The 22,452-nt window shown below is 39.9% G+C and overlaps 1 protein-coding gene and 1 pseudogene across 3 annotated transcripts in view; one reads left to right on the top strand and one right to left on the bottom strand.

Annotated features, from left to right (window-relative positions):
* Nucleotides 1-22,452, top strand: part of LOC139949116 (5'-AMP-activated protein kinase subunit gamma-1-like) — a 167,508-nt gene that overhangs the window by 137,773 nt on the left and 7,283 nt on the right. For all 3 annotated transcript variants that reach the window (XM_071947519.1, XM_071947521.1, XM_071947520.1), the window contains 4 exons: nucleotides 2,993-3,073; nucleotides 3,394-3,516; nucleotides 4,877-5,023; nucleotides 18,813-18,906. In XM_071947519.1, coding sequence (XP_071803620.1) covers nucleotides 2,993-3,073; nucleotides 3,394-3,516; nucleotides 4,877-5,023; nucleotides 18,813-18,906 — 445 coding nt within the window. The remainder of the gene's footprint in view (nucleotides 1-2,992; nucleotides 3,074-3,393; nucleotides 3,517-4,876; nucleotides 5,024-18,812; nucleotides 18,907-22,452) is intronic.
* On the bottom strand, nucleotides 8,408-10,798 carry LOC139949139 (uncharacterized; annotated as a pseudogene).

Below are 22,452 nucleotides of genomic sequence, written 5' to 3'. Positions count from 1 at the left end.
CGCTTCGCGCGGCACCCCGCTAGGATATAAAAATCCTTTACACAAATATTTCGAAATGTGGGTGAGGGTGTTATACGCCTCTCTCAATATTTATGCATGGCGTCATAATTCTAACCCAAAATGAAGCTATTTCGCACGTCCACCACTACTTGCAGTGGCTGTACCCACCTCGTTTTGGGTTAGACGACGTACCTTATGCATCTAGAAACTATAAGGCTCCCCTGTGAGCCTTATAGGGGTCTAATATGTTGGGCCTCCCTAACGTTACACGTTTTTCAAATCAGCGTTGATAGGTGAAACTGACCGTTAGCCAGCAATAACTAAAGTTTCTTTTGTACCACACTACCAAAACTTTCTCCACACACTCAATATACATTCATAATGCTTGCATTTCCTTGTTAAAAAACATCGTCAAAAATGACATTTTTACGTCCCACGATACATAGCGTTGCTACAGCACTATAAGTAAAGCGAGTTTTTGGAACATGCTGTGTGCCACAAATCTAATTTATCTACTGTTTTGTTGTTGTTTTTTTTCGGGGGGGGGGGGGGGGCGGGGGCGGTAAGAGCGTAGGCCTCTTTTTAGTTTATTCTTATCTGAATTGGTCTTGTAAACTTTCTGGTCAATAGGCTGCATGTATAACGGAAGCACTTAACGTGAACGTCAAAAAAGTGTTTTGCAGGCAGAGATGCCAAGTCCAGAGGCCAGCTATGTGTGAGATTTTTCAAAGCTCAACCCCCATCCCCCCGGAAAAAAAAATTGCCAGTTTAAGATGGCCTTTTTAAATCGCCGCCCAACCTTTTTTTTTTTCTTTTTTCTTTTTTTATGAATAAATAAAAAAATGTGAAATTTAATTGTGGACAAAAGGTGTTTCAAAATGCATCAAAAACCTCCTCAGAATAATTAAAACCCACTTGAGGTACACAGGAGATGTTGATGGTTAATGTGAAGGTTCGATTATTTCCTTCCAAACTTGAAAAAAATAGACTAAAAATGATGTCCAAAATCAATCGCTCACTTCTTCTGCCTGTTGTGTCTTCGCTAGTGGAGCGCATTTCAACGAATTTGCTAAAAGAGTCGGAACAAACTTGTGCGCAATAAGCGTTTTGCGCTCTGCCGAATTTGAGCTGAACCTACTGGATGAGCAAAAGCGTGCGCAATCTGCAAATTTGCGCTCTGTTTGTACAATTTTTGTACAAAAAATGTCGTTAATTTTTTTCCCCGATCTCGCCCCAATAATGGTTGATGTGCGTGTGAGCGTGAGACAGAGCCCAAATGCGTGAGTCTCACGCCTAATGCGTGAGACTTGGCTGGTCTGGTTTTGTTTTATTGTCACTTTGGGCTTCTTGCATCTCGCGAAATTTGAACGACAAACGCGTTCATGTTCACGCTGCTCTAGGAACAAACCTCCATACATCCCATATCTCTGGAACCCTATATCGTACAAACTAAATAAAAACGATAAATTCGTCCCCACTCCTTAATTTTCTCTAACTTATTTCACTTTCAGAAAGCATGTCAAGTCATGTTTAGGGTTTGTTATGTCCAGTTTGGGTCAAGAGACAAACTCCTAAAAATGTACCCCATTCAGCCGCACGAGGTCTCTTTTGTTAATATTATCTCCATCAGTAACCAACCCGACGGGCCGATGGCTAAATTAATCTTCATAATGGATTTGGCAAAATGGACATTCTGAGACCTGACCGACACACTGCTCTAACCAATTTTGTGAATGGACTTATTCAAAAGGAAAGTTAATGTCGTTTTGCTTAACAACTTTGACCAAATGCAAAGCAAAGTTCTTTTTTTACAGCTTCAAAACAGCCTTTGACGTACGTGTATAGTTTCACCATAGAGTAAGGAATGGTTTCACAATTCTACCTCCATGGTTAAACTCTGAAACTGCAACATTATACCTCTATGAACAGACCGTATTCTAAAACGGTATTCATGTACGCATTTGAGTTTACTGGCAAAAGGTCCAAGGTCGCCACCCACTGTCAACCTAAAGTGGTCCCACGGCGACCTTCTTCACCAAGCAACAGGTGGCCTGTCTCAAACCAGACAACACACCACTCACAATACACTGACCAGAATGGCTCTTTGTGTAAGGCCCCCCCCCCCCACCCCAAAATGTTATTAATTGTAAAGTTCCCTTAGACACCTTCCAACCTTTAGCCGGCCCTACCTAACGTTTCCAAATTATTAAGCTTCCGTTTGATCCAATCCTTGTCCATCATGATAATTCTCACGCCGTTTGGAAGTGAATGTTTTTTTATAAATATTCTCCATTAATCTTTTCAACAAATGAGTCACCCGCAGAAGGATTTCTAGGAAGTCTGACAACAACGTTGACCAGTGGTTGACACATGGTCGCCTGCGAAACATCAATCTACGGTACTTCATCCATTCAATGCAAATTCGTGAGATTGGTTTCGGTTTTGTCCTGGCACCCAGCCTCTTCGACCCTTTCGACCCTGCGCAGCAATGAATGAACCAATCCGGAGAACCATGCTTAGTACAACACGAAAGTAACCTGACCAAAAAGGGCGGATCGAATGGTGGGTGGGCGGGCAAGGGGCAGTGAATGAACCAATCCGGAGCACCATCTGCGAAACACTGTCCAATGAGTCGCCTGTCAGAAAGATTTCTAGGAATCTGGTAACAACATCGACCAGTGGTTGACGCACGGTCGCCGCCCAAACTTCCTCCAATCACATGACTTGTAAGTGCGAGTTTGGATCCGGGTTTTGCAGACTTGCAACCCGACGTCTGAAACCACACAAACGTATTGAATTCCACACAAACAACCGTGTTGGATTCCACAAGGATGCCATACCACTGGACCTTCTAATTTTCAATCCAAGATGGCGCAGGTTACGCTTTTAATAGTATAGATTGACATCTTGAGAACACCCTATGTCTAAGGTAAAGTTAACCTTTTATCGACTGTTCAGTTACTTTAAATCTGTAATCTCCTTTATTTTTAAGAAAAATGAGTTGAGTAGCCCAACCTTCTTGAAGAGGAGTCTGCAGGATCTTGGGATTGGTACCTATACCAATATTGCCACTGTGAGTGTTGTTCAATCAGCCTTTCACACCTGTAAATTCACTACCTGAACTTATCGCATAGAGACAAAATTGTATAGGGGCATATTGCATTTCACCATTTAAAAGGCCTTGTCGTTTAAACAGTATTTTTCATCAAATAAACATTTTTCCATTTCCATATTGTTTCCTTATAAATATTTCTTGACATCATCTTGAATTAAATTGCTTAAATATGCAAACATTTGGATTGATTCCCAGACATTCTTCAAAATTTGTTTTTTGAGTGTGCTGATTTAGTTATAATGTGTAGAAACCCTTTTATCTTTTGTTTTGATTGACAGGCTAAACGAGACACACCACTTATCAAGGCTCTTCAGATCTTTGTAGAGCGTAGAGTATCAGCTTTGCCGGTCATTGACGATAACAACAAAATCATTGACATATATGCCAAATTTGATGTGATCGTAAGTTTGAAATTACAAATTTGTATTCAGTTATATACAATGTGCACCTCTTGATGCTTTTTTTACCAAAGTTTCCCCTTATTTATTTATTTATTTATTTATTTATTTATTTCCTTTATTTACCCAGGGTGAGCCAAATCAATAAAAAACTGTATTCCATTCGGGCCCTGTGAACAAACTAATATGTTAAAATAAAACATAAAATCACATGATAAAATTATGTAAATATTTTAGAATGTTATGGAAAATTAAAAGCAATATAAACAAAAATAAGAGTAAAAAAATAATACTCTTTTTGATCATTGCAAACTATCAAGAAAATCACATGAATCTTGCTACAACATCAGCCATTGTTATCATACTCTTGCTATACAACTGGCATTGTTATCATATGCATGCTATACAGCTGCCAACAACTGCCATTGTTATCATATTCTTGTTGTACCTTCAGCCATTGTTATCATATTTTTGCTTTACAACTGCCTTTTTTTATCATATTCTTGCTATACAGCTGCCATTGTCATACAGCTGCCATTGTTTTCATATTCTTGATACAAAAAATTCCGCCATTGTTGTCATATTCTTGCTACAACTTCAGCCAGTGTTATCATATTTTTGCTATACAACTGCCATTGTTATCATATTCTTGCTATACAACTGCCATTGTTATCATAATCTTCCCACAACTTCAGCCATTGTTATAATAATCTTCCCACAACTTCAGCCAGTGTTATCATAGTCTTGCTATACAACTGCCATTGTTATCATGTTCTGGCTACAACTTCAGCCATTGTTATCATAATCTTGCTATACAACTGCCATTGTTATCATGTTCTGGCTACAACTTCAGCCATTGTTATCATAATCTGTACCCAGCTTAGATGCCAGTGTGGCAAGCCCAAAAATCATTGGCCAGATCACTCATGACTGCCCTGACTTCAGATCACTAAAGGGCGAGTAGGTCATCAGAGACCTTGATGAGGGCACCATCAAGTGGCTTGAAGTTACTAAATTAACAATTTTATTTTATTCAATGTCTACCTTGGTCCATAGATCAAACAAAACAAGAAGTATTCTAACATGATTGTATCACTGTAATTCATCTTGAAAACTAAACTGGGATGACCTGATATTTTGCAACAACTTTTTGTATCAATTTCATTTTGTGTAAAATACGTGAGTCTGGGAATTAGAAACAAATGTTTAACTTTTTACAACCCTCCTTATGACGTAATAAGATCGGTTTCAACAAGTACAATGTAGTGATGTATTATATTCATTCTTAAATTGTCATTATTTTCCTCAGTACCCATGTCGATATACAATAACATGATTGATTCAATGTATTATATATATGTAGAATTTGGCTGCTGAGAAGACATACAATAATTTGGATATTACCATCCAGCAAGCATTGCAGTTTAGACAAACCTACTTTGAAGGAGTCCATACATGTCAAGCCACTGAGAAATTAGAAACTATCATGGAGAAAATCATCAGAGCAGAGGTAAATATCCTTTTATATTTATAGGAATATTTCAGTACTTTCCCGAGTCCTGTGAAAAAATATCACAGGCATGTTACTCGGGTGGGATTCGAACCCACGACCCTTGCAATTCTATAGCAGTGTCTTACCAACTAGACTACCGAGGTTGCCTGGCAGCTAGAGGCAGTTCGAATCCTATGTTTTGGCAGCGAGTACCGCAATGATGTAATAGATGTTAAACTTGCATCTGGGATAAAGACTATTAATTTTGGTTTTTACCCATATACCGATGTGTGTTAGTACTTAAGTATACAGTGCTAACACACGTCGGTGTATGGGTAAAAACCAAAATTAATATTCTTTATCCCCGATGCAAATTTAACATCTATTATGTGAATATTCTTGCGAATATGAATATTTGAAATTCGCGATGAATTCCCCAAAAGCTGCGATTTGATAGTGAATATGTTCTGGGTCATTCCTCAACCTCTCCTTACTAATATCTTAAGCATGATACGTACGCTTTACCAACGGAACCAATGGCTTACCGATGCTAATATCTTAAGCATGGTACGTACGCTTTACCAACGGAACCAATGGCTTACCAATGCTAATATCTTAAGCATGATACGTACGCTTTACCAACGGAACCAATGGCTTACCGATGCTAATATCTTAAGCATGATACGTACGCTTTACCAACGGAACCAATGGCTTACCAATGCTAATATCTTAAGCATGATACGTACGCTTTACCAACGGAACCAATGGCTTACAGATGCTAATATCTTAAGCATGATACGTACGCTTTATCAACGGAACCAATGGCTTACCGAAGCTAATATCTTAAGCATGATACGTACGCTTTACCAACGGAACCAATGGCTTACCAATGCTAATATCTTAAGCATGATACGTACGCTTTACCAACGGAACCAATGGCTTACAGATGCTAATATCTTAAGCATGATACGTACGCTTTACCAACGGAACCAATGGCTTACAGATGCTAATATCTTAAGCATGATACGTACGCTTTACCAACGGAACCAATGGCTTACCGATGCTAATATCTTAAAGCCATTGCACCCTTTCGGTAAACAGTGTTGCCCAAGGCCAACACTTTGTGTACCATAACTTCTATATCAAATAACAAACCTGTAAAAATTTAGGCTCAATCGGTAATCGGAGTCGGGAAAAAATAACGGGAAAACCCACCGCTCGTTTCACCGTTTCATGACATGCGTTTAAACTAAATTCATAATTCTCGTTAACGAGAATTTATATTGTTTTGCTGTTTTCTCAAAAAGTAAAGCATTTCATGGAATAAAATTTCAAGAGAAGTCTTTAACCATTGCCTTCTGTAAACCCTGTAAGTTATTTGTAAATCTGTGAACTTTTATTTTTTTTCTGAACCGAAAGGGTCCAATGGCTTTAAGCATGATACGTACGCTTTACCAACTGAACCAATGGCTTACCGATGCTAATATCTTAAGCATGATACATACGCTTTACCACCGGAACCAATGGCTTACCAATGCTAATATCTTAAGTATGATACGTACGCTTTACCAAGGGAACCAATGGCTTACCGTTGCTTACGAAAATTGATGGCGAATTACCGTCCTCACAACATTCGCTGAAATTTAGGAAGCGCTTCATTTGCCCCTCTCACAGAGTGGCGAATGTTCTTGCGAAGATGAATGTTTAAACTTGGCGTTGAATTCGTTCAAAATGGCGGTTAGATAGTGAATATTTTCATACGGTCTCATCCCTCGATCGTCCTCGGTCGGCCTTCCTTTCAAATATCTGATGAACATATTTAAAATGCTTACCAACACTTGCCAAAGCCTTTACGAACGTTGCCAACGCCCAGCACGCTTTACCAATGTTAACAATTCACAAGACGGTGAATGACCGTCCTCACAACATTCGCTTAAATTTAGAAAGCGGTTTGACCGATCTTTGTAAGAAGGTGGGGAATAATTTGTGGACGTTCAGAATTTGTTGCCAACGCTTACGAAGACACGGCAAATGTTGCGAAGTTTGAGCCATTGTCAAATATTTCCTTTCGTTTGCATATTCGCTAGCATATTCGTCGTGTGACCAATTTTTTTTTTTTATTTTTTTTTTGTTTTTGTTTGGTTGTTTGTTTATTTGTTTGGTTGTTTGTTTTATTGGAGAAGGAAACATTCAGAGAGTATTTTACTTGAATGGTGGCAATGGTCATGCTCACGTGTTCAATTAGTGAAATATTATTGGGTTACTTTATGACAGTACAGGGATGCAACTTTTCCGATTTAAATCGGAAACCTGACTTTTCTCCCAAAATCTGATTTTTCAGGTTTTGTTTTGTTTAAAATCTAACATGTATAAATCGGTAGTCTAGTTGGAAAGACGTTGCTCTAGAATTGCAAGGGTCGTGGGTTCGAATCCCACCCGAGTAACATGCCTGTGATATTTTTTCACAGGACTCGGGAAAGTACTGAGTATACAGTGCTAACACACATCGGTGTATGGGTAAAAACCAAAATTAATATTCTTTATCCCCGATGCAAATTTAACATCTATTATATGTATAAATCGGGTAAAAAATGTCATATCTTTCACTATTTTTAAATTAAAAAAAACTCGGAAATCGCTGTTAAAACCATGGAGAAACTCCATCGTAACGTCAGCAATCGCGCGCGAATCACACCCGGTCTTACTATTGGCGTAAACTCGCTTGTGTTTGTCAGTCCGTCAACTCTCAACCAGCAGGTATGGCAGGCATGGATAAGTTTTAGTCTCGTCCCAAGACGGCACCGATCAATTTACATGTAGCACAGTACATCACACACCATGCAGTACTGATCATTGACGACTTAGGTCAAGACTATTCCAAATGCAGAAAAGCGCCCTCTGTTGTCGTGTTGTACAAGCCTGTGCAAATGCAAGATGGCGGCGGACTGCTCTGCTGAGAGATAGTTTTTTTCACGAGAAAAAAACCCTAAATTTTTACACCAAAATGTTAAAGCCATTGGACCCTTTCGGTTCAGAAAAAAAAGAAAAAGTTCACAGATTTACAAATAACTTACAGGGTTTACAGAAGGCAATGGTGAAACACTTCTCCTGAAATATTATTCCATGAAATGCTTCACTTTTTGAGAAAACAGCAAAACAATACAAATTCTCATTAACGAGAATTACTGGTTTATTTTAAGAGCCTGTCCATGAGAGGACCATGCAGTCCGTGATAAGGTGGGGGTCAACGGATTTGGCTGAAATTTTGGTCGTAGGTGGGTCATAGGTAGCCTTGAGGCTGTGCACAATATTTGGCCAATCTGACCTCCCTAACAAAAAATTGCGTTTTTGATGATTTTTGACTACAAAAGTTTTAACGCTTGCTGCTGAAAGGTGGAATACAGTAGAGCAATGAATTTTGCAGGGTCTTTGGTTAGTATCCTGACCTAAACCACGAACTCAAAATTTTGGAAAACCAAGACTCTTAAGAGGCAACAGTAACTCTTCATTTAAGGGTACCCCCAAAATTGCGTCACATCTTTGAGTCGCTGTAGAGTCACTAGTGCAGGTCTGTGAGCAATGACATTCAGGTGAAAGAGAGGTCTTATTATGGTCCTTAGGTAGCATCAATAAAATATTTGCCAGCAGTTTTTTGTTTGAAATGGCAGGTGCCTGTTTTTGCCTTATAATGGCGGTTTAGCATTGCATCATTCAAAACTGGTACCTCTTGTGATTTGCGATTGCCTCGTTTTCAACGGTAGTCTCGATGCATTGGACATGAAGCAAACCTCTCATCACCCTACATGAAACAATTATGTTGGTCCCTGAATCTTTAATTAAGTATTTTTGGTAAACATGACCAATTTCCTCAGGATTCAGACACTGACCTTATATTTAAATGCTTTGTTTAGTTTGTCATACTCAAATCCTGATTTATATTTTAATTATAGCCCCCTCCTCCAAGCCTTTCACCCTTTCTGATTTGTATGATCACATGAGTAGCTATCAGTGCCAGTTATTTGGTCCTTGTCAGGCATTTGCAGTACTGCAAAGCCAATATCCTCTTCAGAATAAGTTAATTAGAAAACATAAGATAACAAAATAAACACACCAGGACTTTATTATAGTTTAGAGAATAACACAATAAGTGTCAATGGTTTTATTTATTGACATCATGAGTGCAACAGTTCAATATGTTTTAGTTTTTACCTTCACACTACCTGTGTGTGGTATTCCCTGACTACATGTACATGTATACAGTCAAGATAGAGTGGTAGAAGTATTTACACCATAGATAATACTCAAACGGCATCACAGTTGAAAGCAGTACTGGCCATTGAGTGATGGATTTTTTGGGGTGTGAAAATCAGCCCTGATGGTAACGAGACAATTGGAAAGCTAATTGGCTAGGTGTAGTTTGAGAACATCAACATTTTGAGATTTAAAAAAAATAAAAAATGGAAGAGTAGTACTGACTGTTTAATCAAAAACGAACACTTGATAAGCGTCCGATGGCATCATGCATTTAAATGCCTCAAAGCTCACACTGGTTCTGTACAGCATCCACGAGAACCTGTCTTTCTACCAATTCTACAGATATTATTTTGCACATCAGTCCAGCTCTTTGATGGCAGTGTCCCAGATTTTTGTAGGAGAGCAAGACGTGAAAAATAGCTGGCTATCTGTTGGGTAGTCAACCAGTCATCTCTGTGAAAGTGACTTTTCAATCGCCGGGACACAGTTTCTGGGTTTTCCTTTTTTCCTGTACTGGCGCCAATCATGAACTGAGCAAGCAAAAAATCCTTCACTTGCTGTGAAAACCTCTTCCTTGCCTTGGAAATCTTGCGAGCCCAGCCAGGAAGGATTGCCTGGGACATAGAGGCCAAAGCTGCTCCAGAACTGACAGTCTCAACACCTGTACTGGAACAAGAAGGGCCAGCTTGCATCTCGCCAATCTTTTCAGCCCACTGACGTGCAAAGTAACAATGTAATGTTTGTCATGTTGTGGGCCAATATTGATAAAATCTGTCGTTTGGTACACCAGTTGTCTGCAGCTTGATAGCACACAACTAGAGAGCTGGTACTGCTGTCAACATCTTGATCACTTTGTGATAAGTCAGCAGCTTTTTCACCAACTGTGATCTTCATAAGCCCATCTTCTTGACCAGGTGCCAAACAATTGAGAACTAAACCAAAAGCTTCCTTTGCCTTTCTTCTATAATAACGGATGGTACTATCAGATGCTTTTTCTAATGGTCGACGAAGCTGTCCATCAACAGGAGACCTTCCACTCTGGATAAGGAAAGTGTTCAGGGATTGCAACTCCACATTCTTTGGTCGGGGGGTTGGAGCCCAAGAAGAGTCAAATGCACCTAGATCATGTGTAACATTGTCATCAGTTGATGAAGACTCGCACGTTTGCTGAAAATTTGAGAAATTGAATAAATCCAGTGAGATATTGTATGCTGCATAAAGCAAGGATGAAACAAGTATGTGCTTATGAAGAAGCGTGTTTACAATTCTGTAGCGGACACTTTGTATTCATACTTTACTATTGAGAGGTACTTGCCCATTAGGCGCACCATGAATGCCAAATACATTGTGGGATTGAATACACGGTGTTGACAAGATGGCTCCTGTGAGCTGAGCACAGGTATATAATAAATCATCTGTAATTATTGTATTTTGTATCGTCAAATCCGTTGTAGCCTTTGTCCTGTTTGCGGAATCCGAACAATAAAGTAACGGAGAACCCGTTATAACAACACTCACACACACAAACAGCATAAACATGGCGGAGTTCAATGTCACTGGAAGTAAAAAACGGCCCAATTTTGACCATTGTTTACAAACTGTTGATGTATATATGTGGTAACCCTTCTTCTCAGGTAAGAAACAAATTATGTGGTTTTGGAGTTAATTAACGGCGGATAAATTGGTGGCGACGTGCGGAAGATTATCCCACCTCACGACTAGTTGTTTTATTCGCACCACGACATGGTTTGCCTTTCCCTTCATGGAGTGGATGACAGCATTTCCTTGTTGATGTCCAACTCAACCCTAACTTGTACCGATGTGCCGGGCATATCGTCTTATCACTGTTGTAAGCATCAACGTCGAATAACCCACATCGCAGGAGGATCAACTTCCACTCGACATTCACATCATGTGCAGCAACTTTCCACTTCTGCAAATGGCTCCGTATGTTTTTTGTGCATTGACGAAGATGCACGGTATTGCTCTCTCGCGGATAAGAGGGATATACACCACACTCGATGTCTTTGCAATGCTCAAGATTATAAAAATCACACTGCAGCGATACAGCCGCCATATTCATGGCTGACATGTTGACATCGCTCGCGATTGGGGGGGGGGGGTTGCAATGCAATGTGGGGCGCAATCTTGCGGTACTTCGCGCTAACTGGGTGGGCGGTTCTGGACGTTCCACTTCCATTATCACGGTCTTTGCTGCAAACAAAACTCTCCCACCTTAATCCACCTTAATACACACAATTTGCAAAAACTTATGTATCATCTTTGTTGATGTATTTGTTTAATGTTATATAACATCCTATTCCAGACGTAAATTAAAGGCAAGCAATACTTTACTCAGGACTGTATGTAGGTTTGATACAGATACTTATGAACTTTTCCATCTTTGTTGACCCTTGGCAATCAAAATCAAGAAGAGCTGGCAATGTTTTTATTGTTTATTATTGTAGTTGGATATCTAAACTATACTTCCACCAAGTTTGTTGACACTCAGCCCTGCACTAATTAAGTTATGGTTAACTGCGTAGATGGCTTATTTCCTTAGTAGAACTGTCAAGTGTTTTCCTAATGCCTAGATATCTAAAGTGAAAATTTTCACACATTTTTGTATTATTTCATCGTGAAGAGGACGATGAGGTCTTTCTTTTGATGTATATGTCGACAAAAATTGATACAGTTTAATGGAATTAACGGGGCTCTAACAGTACGCCAGAAACACTACAAATAAACTCCCCGGAAGTGTCAATTTTGCGCTGAAACTAGTTGGTGCCCGTACTCGGCCACTGTAAGATTTTTGAGCGAGCTGCTCCACCAGGTGTTATGGTCCCAGGTGGGGATCAAATAGCCAAGATTTGAGTTTAAATCGCTGACCCCCCACCTTGTCGATTTTTGAAGATTTTGCATGGTCTTCTCGTAAACGAACACTTAAACACATGTCATGACACGGCTGAAACAAGGGTGGGTTTTTCCGTTGTTTTCTCCCGACTCCGATGACCGATTGAGCCTAAATTTTCACAGGTTTGTTATTTGATATAGAAGTTGTGGTACACAAAGTGTGGGCCTTGGACAACACTGTTTACCGAAAGGGTCCAATGGCTTTAATAATAATAATAATAATAATAATGATATTGCAACGCGCACATATATCAACCCTGCTGGGTGTTCAAGGCGCAGTAAAACCAAAAACAAAACAAAAACAAAACACAACACAAAGAAAAACAGACACAACAAAATTAGTAATTGAAAACCTGTGACATAAGACAAGTTTTGAGAAGAGACTTGAATTTTGTGGTACAAACACAAGATTGAAGATTAAGTGGTAGAGAGTTCCAGATGTTACCTAAAACTTATAAAACTTCTCCTTAAGCTAATACATTACAGTTCTATGCATATTTTGTGGATTTTAAAAACAAATTGGAGGAGTTGATGACGAGTTGACTGCACCAAGCTATGTAGTTGCGAGTTAACGGCAAGGAAGTATTTAGGTAGGACCCTACCAGCCTACAAAATATCTGTACATGTATTTCTACCTCCACGCTATTTCCAAGTGTGCATTGCTGACAGAACATTTTTATTAGGTGTTCGGGCCAATAGCCCGAAACACCTCTTATTTTTGTTCGGTTTTTTTTTTAATGATACTTCTTCTTCTTCTGCTTCTTCAGTACCTCCCTTGTCCCCTAACAGAAACATCTTTCTAAACATCGTATGAACTTGAAACTTCACACATAGTTAGATATTTATTAGGAGAAGAAACCGTGTGAGTTCTGTCATGATGACGTCATCAATTTTTGAGTTATGAATATTCAAAGTTTATTAATTCAAAAAGTCATAACTTTTTATCTACATGTAAATGAGGGATTCTTACATTTGAAACATCATCGGAATCGTCATTGAAAACTCCGTAAACGCCCCACAGACTTGACCCCATTTCGATGTTGTCTTCCGGCTCAAAAAAGAGGTTGAAAATTTCAAAATTCAAGTCTAAAGAACAACGTACATGTAAATCCCCATTGGTATGTGCATAAACATTGCACGTAGGCATACACACAACGTGTAGTGTATTAGCGGTGCAGTCACACTCCAGTGATCATCCATAGAGCGCGAAAAAGCTTCATGAAGAATAGTCTTCGTTCAAGGCGGTTAAAATATACATGCCCCTTACAGTCTTTTCTACAGTCGTCAATATTTCCGAAGTTCATATTTCCGAAACTACATAAGCTATTTTGACAATCTATACATCATATGAAAGGGCTTTACAGAAATGGCTATGTTGGTGAACTTTCGTTGACCTTTTGACCTGTTTAAACCGGAAGTGACTGTGAAATGATTTGAAAGGGCGTTGTTTATTGCCTTTTAGGTTGAAATATAACATCATTTGATGCTTTACCATCACAGCATACAAGTCTGACAAAGGTCTGATTAAAACAAATATTACCGATTATGTCACCAAACATACACTTTTACTAGAGTAATCATGTTGTTTTGACAGTTTTTGCAATTTGACTCATTTATTACAAATCCTGAGAACAAAGCAAAGCAAGGTGTAATATTTGTTTTTTAATCCAGGCTTTTACTTCCGGAAACCGAACACCTTGAGTTTGTTCACAAACTCTCAATCTCTAGTTGCAAAATAAGTTTTTTGTACATTAGATCTTCAAATCATAAATCCATGAAAATGGCTGTTGACGAAAAAAGTGTTATTAAGGGCAAAAATTAGCCGGTAAGATCGTCCAATTTTTTTTTGCATCAATGTTAAAATTGGGCTAGTGAAACTTTTGTTGTGCGACCCAAAGTTTTTTTGACCCCCAAATTAGTAAAACATACATATTTTGTATGTGCACCTCCGGCGACTGCAACAAATCAGTCCAGGTTTGTCCTTGTTTCTGGCTGCGAGGTTGGGGTGGTTTACTGCGTTAAGTGTCCAAACGTCACCACAAATTTTTTCAGATTTTTTTTTTCAACACCTGGTTGCATCTCTGGACAGTAGCAGCTTAGAAATCCTACTGATTAGGATGACACTACATGTATATGACCTCTACTTTTGGTCAAAACCAAAATTGGCTTGTAAATTAACAGCGATATAGTGTTCATGTACATATAGTCCGGCAAGGTTCTTGTTTAATAGGACCAATGGTGTCATAACATCTAAAAGCGTTCCGTAGCCATAAGATAAAAACAATTCAAAGTACGATTTTACCAGACTTACAAAGTAGGCAGTGAAGTTTATGATAAGCCTTTAAAATTTGGTGTACATTGACCTGTATACAGACAACATTGTGAAGTCATAGGTTGATGGGGCTATCAGGTGTTATGTGGTTTTGCTTTAAAGGTTTACTTTTGTATCTACCAAACCACAAGTTCAAATGATAAGAGATGTTAAGTGTTCAAATGAGTTGAATATTCCTAGGCGAGATGAATTTTGTGACTTCTGCATCTGTTTGGTACTGCACACAAACTCCACTATCAGGATATTAATAGTGCAGGCGCTTGGTGGCTAGTAGTGAATGTCAGAGAGATGGGTCTGTAGTTACCTGCTTCTCAACAATTACCTTTCTTTAAGATTGTCATGATTGGGGAGACGTTTGCTTTTAACCAGTCGTCAGGTAACTCTCCTGTATCTATGGACTTTTGAAAGACTTGCTGCAATCACGGTGCGATACTTTCAGTGCATTCCTTCAGTACTGCTTTATGCGGCTTCAATTCCTTCAACAGTTTAACAATTCCTTGACTTGTGAGTGTCACTCAAATGTCCTTGAGACCGATGGTTTCCAAAATTGACTCGTTGGAGATGAAGTCTGACCAACGGACGCTGAGTATCAGATGTTGGCATATGGTATTAAATGTTTGAAGCCTACGCCCTTCTTCTACCAATAGTGTCAAGGTTTCTGACCCGTAAAGTAGGAAGAGAAAAATGCATGTTGTGTTCACACCCTCACCTTAGATTTGAGGTTGAGGCGTTTGTGTTCTGCCACACAGGATCTAATGGGCCAAAGGTTCTAGAGGCGAGCCCTAGTCATTTATAGATAATGGGAGAAGGGTGACCTTCAGAACAAATGTCGTAGTCGAGGTATTTGGACTTTTCTGTGGTTTCGATGGGCTGGACCTCAACAGACGCTGGGGCAGAAGGTGGTCCGAGGCTGGTGCAGTTCTGGATCTTGGTTTTAGCCCAAGATGTATGTAGACCCATTGTCCCAGCTTCTTCCTTGAACTTCTGGAGCTTGGTAGACCACTATGGGCTCTCTTACGAACAGGACGGCATCGTCAGCGTAGGATAGGTTGGTAAAGGACGTTTCTACAGCCAATATCATACCTGCCAACATTGGTATCCCAGAAATATGGACAAATCTGGACTGATTTCTTTTTGTTGCCGGAGGTGAACATTGGAAACTGTATACTTTACTTTTTTTTGGGTCAAACTTTGGGTCACTTGCAATGTCTTGTTTACTACCCACTTGTAACACTAATGCAAACTTAATAAAAAATTCTTCTTCTGTTTTTTTGATGATCTTACCCTCTTACTTCTACCCTTGATAATACTTTTTTTTTCGTCAACAGCCATTTTGCATCATGGCTTCGTAATTTAAGGATCGGTTATGATAAAAACTTCTTTTGCAAAATAGTGTTCGTTTTGATCAGTCAGCAATGCACATATGGAAATAGGGTCCAAATTTCTACCATCAACTCGCTGCCGTCAACTCCTTAAAACAGAAGTTTAAAATCCACAAAAGATGCATAAAACTATGAAAAGTATTAGCCAAAAGAGAAAGTTTTAAGTTTCATTTCTGTTTAAAAAATTTAGTTTGTTTCTCATGAAAAGATCATCTCTAAGCTACGAGGCCGTCGGCCGCCATCTTGCATTGTGAGAGGGCTTGCATGACATCGACAACAAAGGGCTCTTTCCTGCATTTGAATTAGTCTTGGCTCAAGGCGTCAATGATCAGCACTGCATGTGTGGTATCTACTTCACTTTATATTATTTGAAAGCTGATACGTAGTCCTGACTAGTCCAAGACTAGTCCATCTGTATAGTGGTTGAGTTGAAGGCGAGTTGACAGCACAAGGGAGTAGACAGTGAGTTTGCAGCAAATAGCAGAACCAGTGCATGCATTAATATATTCGCAGTCAATCCCAGCCACATAAAATACAGCACAAATCAAGACTTGTCAAACCATTTATGAATTTTAAAACATTCGTAATGCCGAGATCAGTCTGACAGTGGTTTAGGACCCAGTCAATGGCACAGCAAAATAGGGCTAGGGCCAAAATGCAGCCTTGGTGAACTCCGAAGGTACGATGGAGGTGCTACCATTATGTAAGTCCTAGCTGAATCAGGTGAAGAAGAAACGGTGGCACTCCGGTTGCTTTCAGGGCTTTCCATAGGGCTTCCAAATCTACAGAGTCAAAAGCTGCCTAATGTCGACATAAACAACATGGAGAGGTCTTTCAGACTCGCGGTGCAGTTCTGACAGGAGTCGAAGAGCGAGCACTGCATCCATTGTTGAATGGCCCCTTGTGAAACCAGACTGCTGGGGTCGACGGTGACGAGTGAGTAGAGGTTCTATGCGAGTCAGGAGTACATGACAGAAAACCTTTCCAGTGACTGAAAGTAGAGTAATAGGCCTGTAGCTGCTGCATTGGTTTTTCTGACCCTTTCCTTTGTATAGGGAGATGATGACACCCGTCCTGAGGACCATATTTGAGGAAGAGTTTGTGAAGGGCTTTGCTTATCGGGTTCTCGACACACTTGAGCAGTTTGGGAAGAATTCCATCAGGTTCTACAGCATGTCTGTTTTAAAAGTCACCTGGAAGTGGTATTTTTTCAAAATAAAGCTTTTGTCCTTAAAATATGTGTTTTGATGAGTGGAATATGAACGGGATGGCATTATGTTTTAGAAAAGAACTTTTCTCTTCATGTCAAAATGTGTATTCAAGATTCTCAAAGCACGACGGCTCGAAGTGTTTGCTGCGCAGCGCTGGAAAAGACATCGGACCGGACCACTTTGCAAACTGACCTCATCTTTAGATGTTTTGCTGCATCCAGCAGCAATACACCTATTTGACATTGCGTGAAAAATGCAAGAAGAAACCTTTTTCGAATTGTACAAACTCACGACTAGGACTTAAATGCTTGTAGGTGTGTTCGATGTTTGATCGAGGCAAAGTCTGCCTCGATTGACGTCACAAAAGGGGTAGGCGGAGTCACAACTATTTATTTTTTAAAACATAAAAATCGTTTAAAAAAATGACTCAACAAAATAACTTATTGTTCAGAAACATATACTCTAATGTTTGAAAAAAAAATCTATTCCCAGGTGACTGAAGCCGGAGATTATTTCTTTGCAGCCATTTTTCAGCAGTGTCTGCAAGTTTTCCATAGGTCCTGCATTGCCTAGGCATTAAAAATGCCTGTCAATGTACATGCTTCATTTGTGGCCCCTCACAGATGCGCTTGCCGGCGCTTCTCGTCAAGAAATCCAGTGTGCCACTGGTTAGCCACGGATGCCTCTGGTACCTGAGGACGCCTATCATTTCTGAAGCGGCGGTCAGATTTGCTGAGTGTACATGTATGGTGGGCCAAGAGGACTCCAGATCTTCTTCGAGGGCACTGAGGACTTGTTGCTGACAGCGATATTGTAATTAGTGGCGATGTTTGGGCTTACTTTGAGGGATCTGACCTCAAGATGCTTGGTTGTTGGTTTTGGAGGTTTTAGGTAGGGCTGGAGTTTGACCGTGCCAACAACTTGTTGATGGTCCGTTATTGCTGGGGCCTCTGCACCCATGAAGACACGATAGGTGCAGAAGATCGAGCAGTCCCTAGTCAACATATGGTCCAACTCCTTTCTGGGGTTGCCATCATTGGATAACCAAGACATTCAGTGAATTTATTTTTCGTCTTCAAAAGAAGGAGCCAACACTATTGGTAATTGTCAAAGACCAGTCTTCTCACTTGGTGTATCTTTACATATGCATAAAAGTAACAAACCTGTGAAAATTTGACCTCAATTGGTCGTCGGAGTTGTGAGATAACAATAAAAGAAAAAATACCCTTGTAACTTGAAGTTGTGTGCTTTCAGATGAGACCTTAAATCTAATTCTGAGGTCTCAAAATCAAATTTGTGGAAAATTATTTCTTTCTTGAAACTCGTTTCTCACAATGTTCTAAACAATCAACAGCTCCCCATTACTCGTTACTAAAAAAGGTTTTATGCTATTAATTATTTTGAGTAATTACCAACAGTGTCCACTGCCTTTATTTGTCCTTTATCATTTAACTGTTAGAAGTAAAATTAAAAAACAAATTAAAAATTGATCCTTGCCGCCTATACCAAATTATGCCAATCAATATGCGTTGTATAACGTGGCATGTAATCTAGCTGGAATGTGTCACATCTTAACTTTTAGGTCGTGTAACAGTAACAACACCAGATTTGACATGAGGTCAACTATATATATGAAAATCATTTGTGAAAATGTGATGTAATTATAAAATATTTGAAAAGCTTTATTTAAATGGGGTGGTTTTATTTTGTTGCAGGTTCATCGCCTTGTAGTTGTTGATAGCGAGAATCATGTTGTTGGAGTTGTATCTTTGTCTGATCTGCTAACTTTCCTTGTGCTTAGACCAGCAGGTAAGTTGCATTGGGTTTATTGAAAGAAAGAAAGTCCTCAAGGATAGAAGGATATCTAAATGGCAAGAAGGGTCATGCAGAAACTGACACGTTGCCTTGGTCATGTTGGTCATTGTATCATGCAGAAACTGACACGTTGCCTTGATCATATTGGTCATTGTATCATGCAGAAACTGACACGTTGCCTCGATCATGTTGGTCATTGTATCATGCAGAAACTGACACGTTGCCTCGATCATGTTGGTCATTGTATCATGCAGAAACTGACACGTTGCCTTGGTCATGTTGGTCATTGTATCATGCAGAAACTGACACGTTGCCTCGATCATGTTGGTCATTGTATCATGCAGAAACTGACACGTTGCCTTGATCATGTTGGTCATTGTATCATGCAGAAACTGACACGTTGCCTTGGTCATGTTGGTCATTGTATCATGCAGAAACTGACACGTTGCCTTGGTCATGTTGGTCATTGTATCATACTTAAAATGCCTTGGTCAAAACGGACACATTGCCTTGGTCATGTTGGTCATTGTATCATGCAGAAACTGACACGTTGCCTTGATCATGTTGGTCATTGTATCATGCAGAAACTGACACGTTGCCTTGGTCATGTTGGTCATTGTATCATACTTAAAATGCCTTGGTCAAAACGGACAAATTGCCTTGGTCATGTTGGTCATTGTATCATGCAGAAACTGACACGTTGCCTTGATCATGTTGGTCATTGTATCATGCAGAAACTGACACGTTGCCTCGATCATGTTGGTCATTGTATCATGCAGAAACTGACACGTTGCCTTGGTCATGTTGGTCATTGTATCATGCAATAACTGACACGTTGCCTTGATCATGTTGGTCATTGTATCATGCAGAAACTGACGCGTTGCCTTGGTCATGTTGGTCATTGTATCATGCAGAAACTGACACGTTGCCTTGATCATGTTGGTCATTGTATCATGCAGAAACTGACACGTTTCTTTGTCATGTTGGTCGTTGTATCATGCAGAAACTGACACGTTGCCTTGGTCATGTTGGTCATTGTATCATACTTAAAATGCCTCGGTGGAAACTGACACATTGCCTTGGTCATGTTGGTCATTGTATCATGCAGAAACTGACACGTTGCCTTGATCATATTGGTCATTGTATCATGCAGAAACTGACACGTTGCCTTGGTCATGTTGGTCATTGTATCATACTTAAAATGCCTTGGTGGAAACTGACATATTGCCTTGGTCATGTTGGTCGTTGTATCATGCAGAAACTGACACGTTGCCTTGGTCATGTTGGTCATTGTATCATACTTAAAATGCCTCGGTGGAAACTGACACATTGCCTTGGTCATGTTGGTCATTGTATCATGCAGAAACTGACACGTTGCCTTGATCATATTGGTCATTGTATCATGCAGAAACTGACACGTTGCCTTGGTCATGTTGGTCATTGTATCATACTTAAAATGCCTTGGTGGAAACTGACATATTGCCTTGGTCATGTTGGTCATTGTATCATGCAGAAACTGACACGTTGCCTTGGTCATGTTGGTCATTGTATCATGCAGAAACTGACACGTTGCCTTGGTCATGTTGGTCATTGTATCATGCAGAAACTGACACGTTGCCTCGATCATGTTGGTCATTGTATCATGCAGAAACTGACACGTTGCCTCGATCATGTTGGTCATTGTATCATGCAGGAACTGACACGTTGCCTTGATCATGTTGGTCATTGTATCATGCAGGAACTGACTCGTTGCCTTGATCATGTTGGTCATTGTATCATGCAGGAACTGACACGTTGCCTTGATCATGTTGGTCATTGTATCATACTTAAAATGCCTTGGTGGAAACTGACATATTGCCTTGGTCATGTTGGTCGTTGTATCATGCAGAAACTGACACGTTGCCTTGGTCATGTTGGTCATTGTATCATACTTAAAATGCCTCGGTGGAAACTGACACATTGCCTTGGTCATGTTGGTCATTGTATCATGCAGAAACTGACACGTTGCCTTGATCATATTGGTCATTGTATCATGCAGAAACTGACACGTTGCCTTGGTCATGTTGGTCATTGTATCATACTTAAAATGCCTTGGTGGAAACTGACATATTGCCTTGGTCATGTTGGTCATTGTATCATGCAGAAACTGACACGTTGCCTTGGTCATGTTGGTCATTGTATCATGCAGAAACTGACACGTTGCCTTGGTCATGTTGGTCATTGTATCATGCAGAAACTGACACGTTGCCTCGATCATGTTGGTCATTGTATCATGCAGAAACTGACACGTTGCCTCGATCATGTTGGTCATTGTATCATGCAGGAACTGACACGTTGCCTTGATCATGTTGGTCATTGTATCATGCAGGAACTGACTCGTTGCCTTGATCATGTTGGTCATTGTATCATGCAGGAACTGACACGTTGCCTTGATCATGTTGGTCATTGTATCATGCAGGAACTGACACGTTTCTTGATCATGTTGGTCATTGTATCATGCAGAAACTGACACGTTGCCTTGGTCACGTTGGTCATTGTATCATGCAGAAACTGACACGTTTCTTGGTCATGTTGGTCATTGTATCATGCAGAAACTGACACGTTGCCTTGGTCATGTTGGTCATTGTATCATGCAGGAACTGACACGTTGCCTTGATCATGTTGGTCATTGTATCATGCAGAAACTGACACGTTGCCTCGATCATGTTGGTCATTGTATCATGCAGAAACTGACACGTTTCTTGGTCATGTTGGTCATTGTATCATGCAGAAACTGACACGTTGCCTTGGTCACGTTGGTCATTGTATCATGCAGAAACTGACACGTTGCCTTGGTCATGTTGGTCATTGTATCATGCAGAAACTGACACGTTTCTTTGTCATGTTGGTCATTGTATCCTTATCATGCAGAAACTGACATGTTGCCTTGATCATGTTGGTCGTTGTATCATGCAGAAACTGACACGTTGCCTTGGTCATGTTGGTCATTGTATCATGCAGAAACTGACACGTTGCCTTGATCATGTTGGTCATTGTATCATGCAGAAACTGACACGTTGCCTCGATCATGTTGGTCATTGTATCATGCTAAAAATGCCTTGGTCAAAACGGACACATTGTCTAGGCCATGTTAGTCCATGAAAAGCATTTGAAACCAATTGTTATGAAATTGATATAGTTAATAAGATGTTTTAGAAGTAGAATCGAATGTTCCCCACAAATGTCTGTGAACTAACACTGTCGACCATTTTATGGAGTCAAAAACTATAAATTAGCTCCACAAAAGTAGTGTGTCGTGACATTGTTTGCCCAAACAAGGGAAGATCATGTTACAGCAGACAAGGTCTGTGTCTTAAAGTCCTCCACATTGTGTAGTAGTTTTTTGTTTGTTTTTTCAGTTCTGGGTGGATGAGTTTCTTTGGCTATTTGTGAAAACAATTCACATACACTGTACATAGCAAGGATCCATTTCGTCTGTGTATTGTTACAGAGTGTTTCACTCGCTGAAATTGGGCTTTTCCGTTTTTTTGCCTTGTGAAA

Source organism: Asterias amurensis, chromosome 16 (genome assembly GCF_032118995.1).
Source record: "Asterias amurensis chromosome 16, ASM3211899v1".
Lineage (NCBI taxonomy): Eukaryota > Metazoa > Echinodermata > Asteroidea > Forcipulatida > Asteriidae > Asterias > Asterias amurensis.
This window is presented reverse-complemented; position numbering and strand designations above follow the sequence as displayed.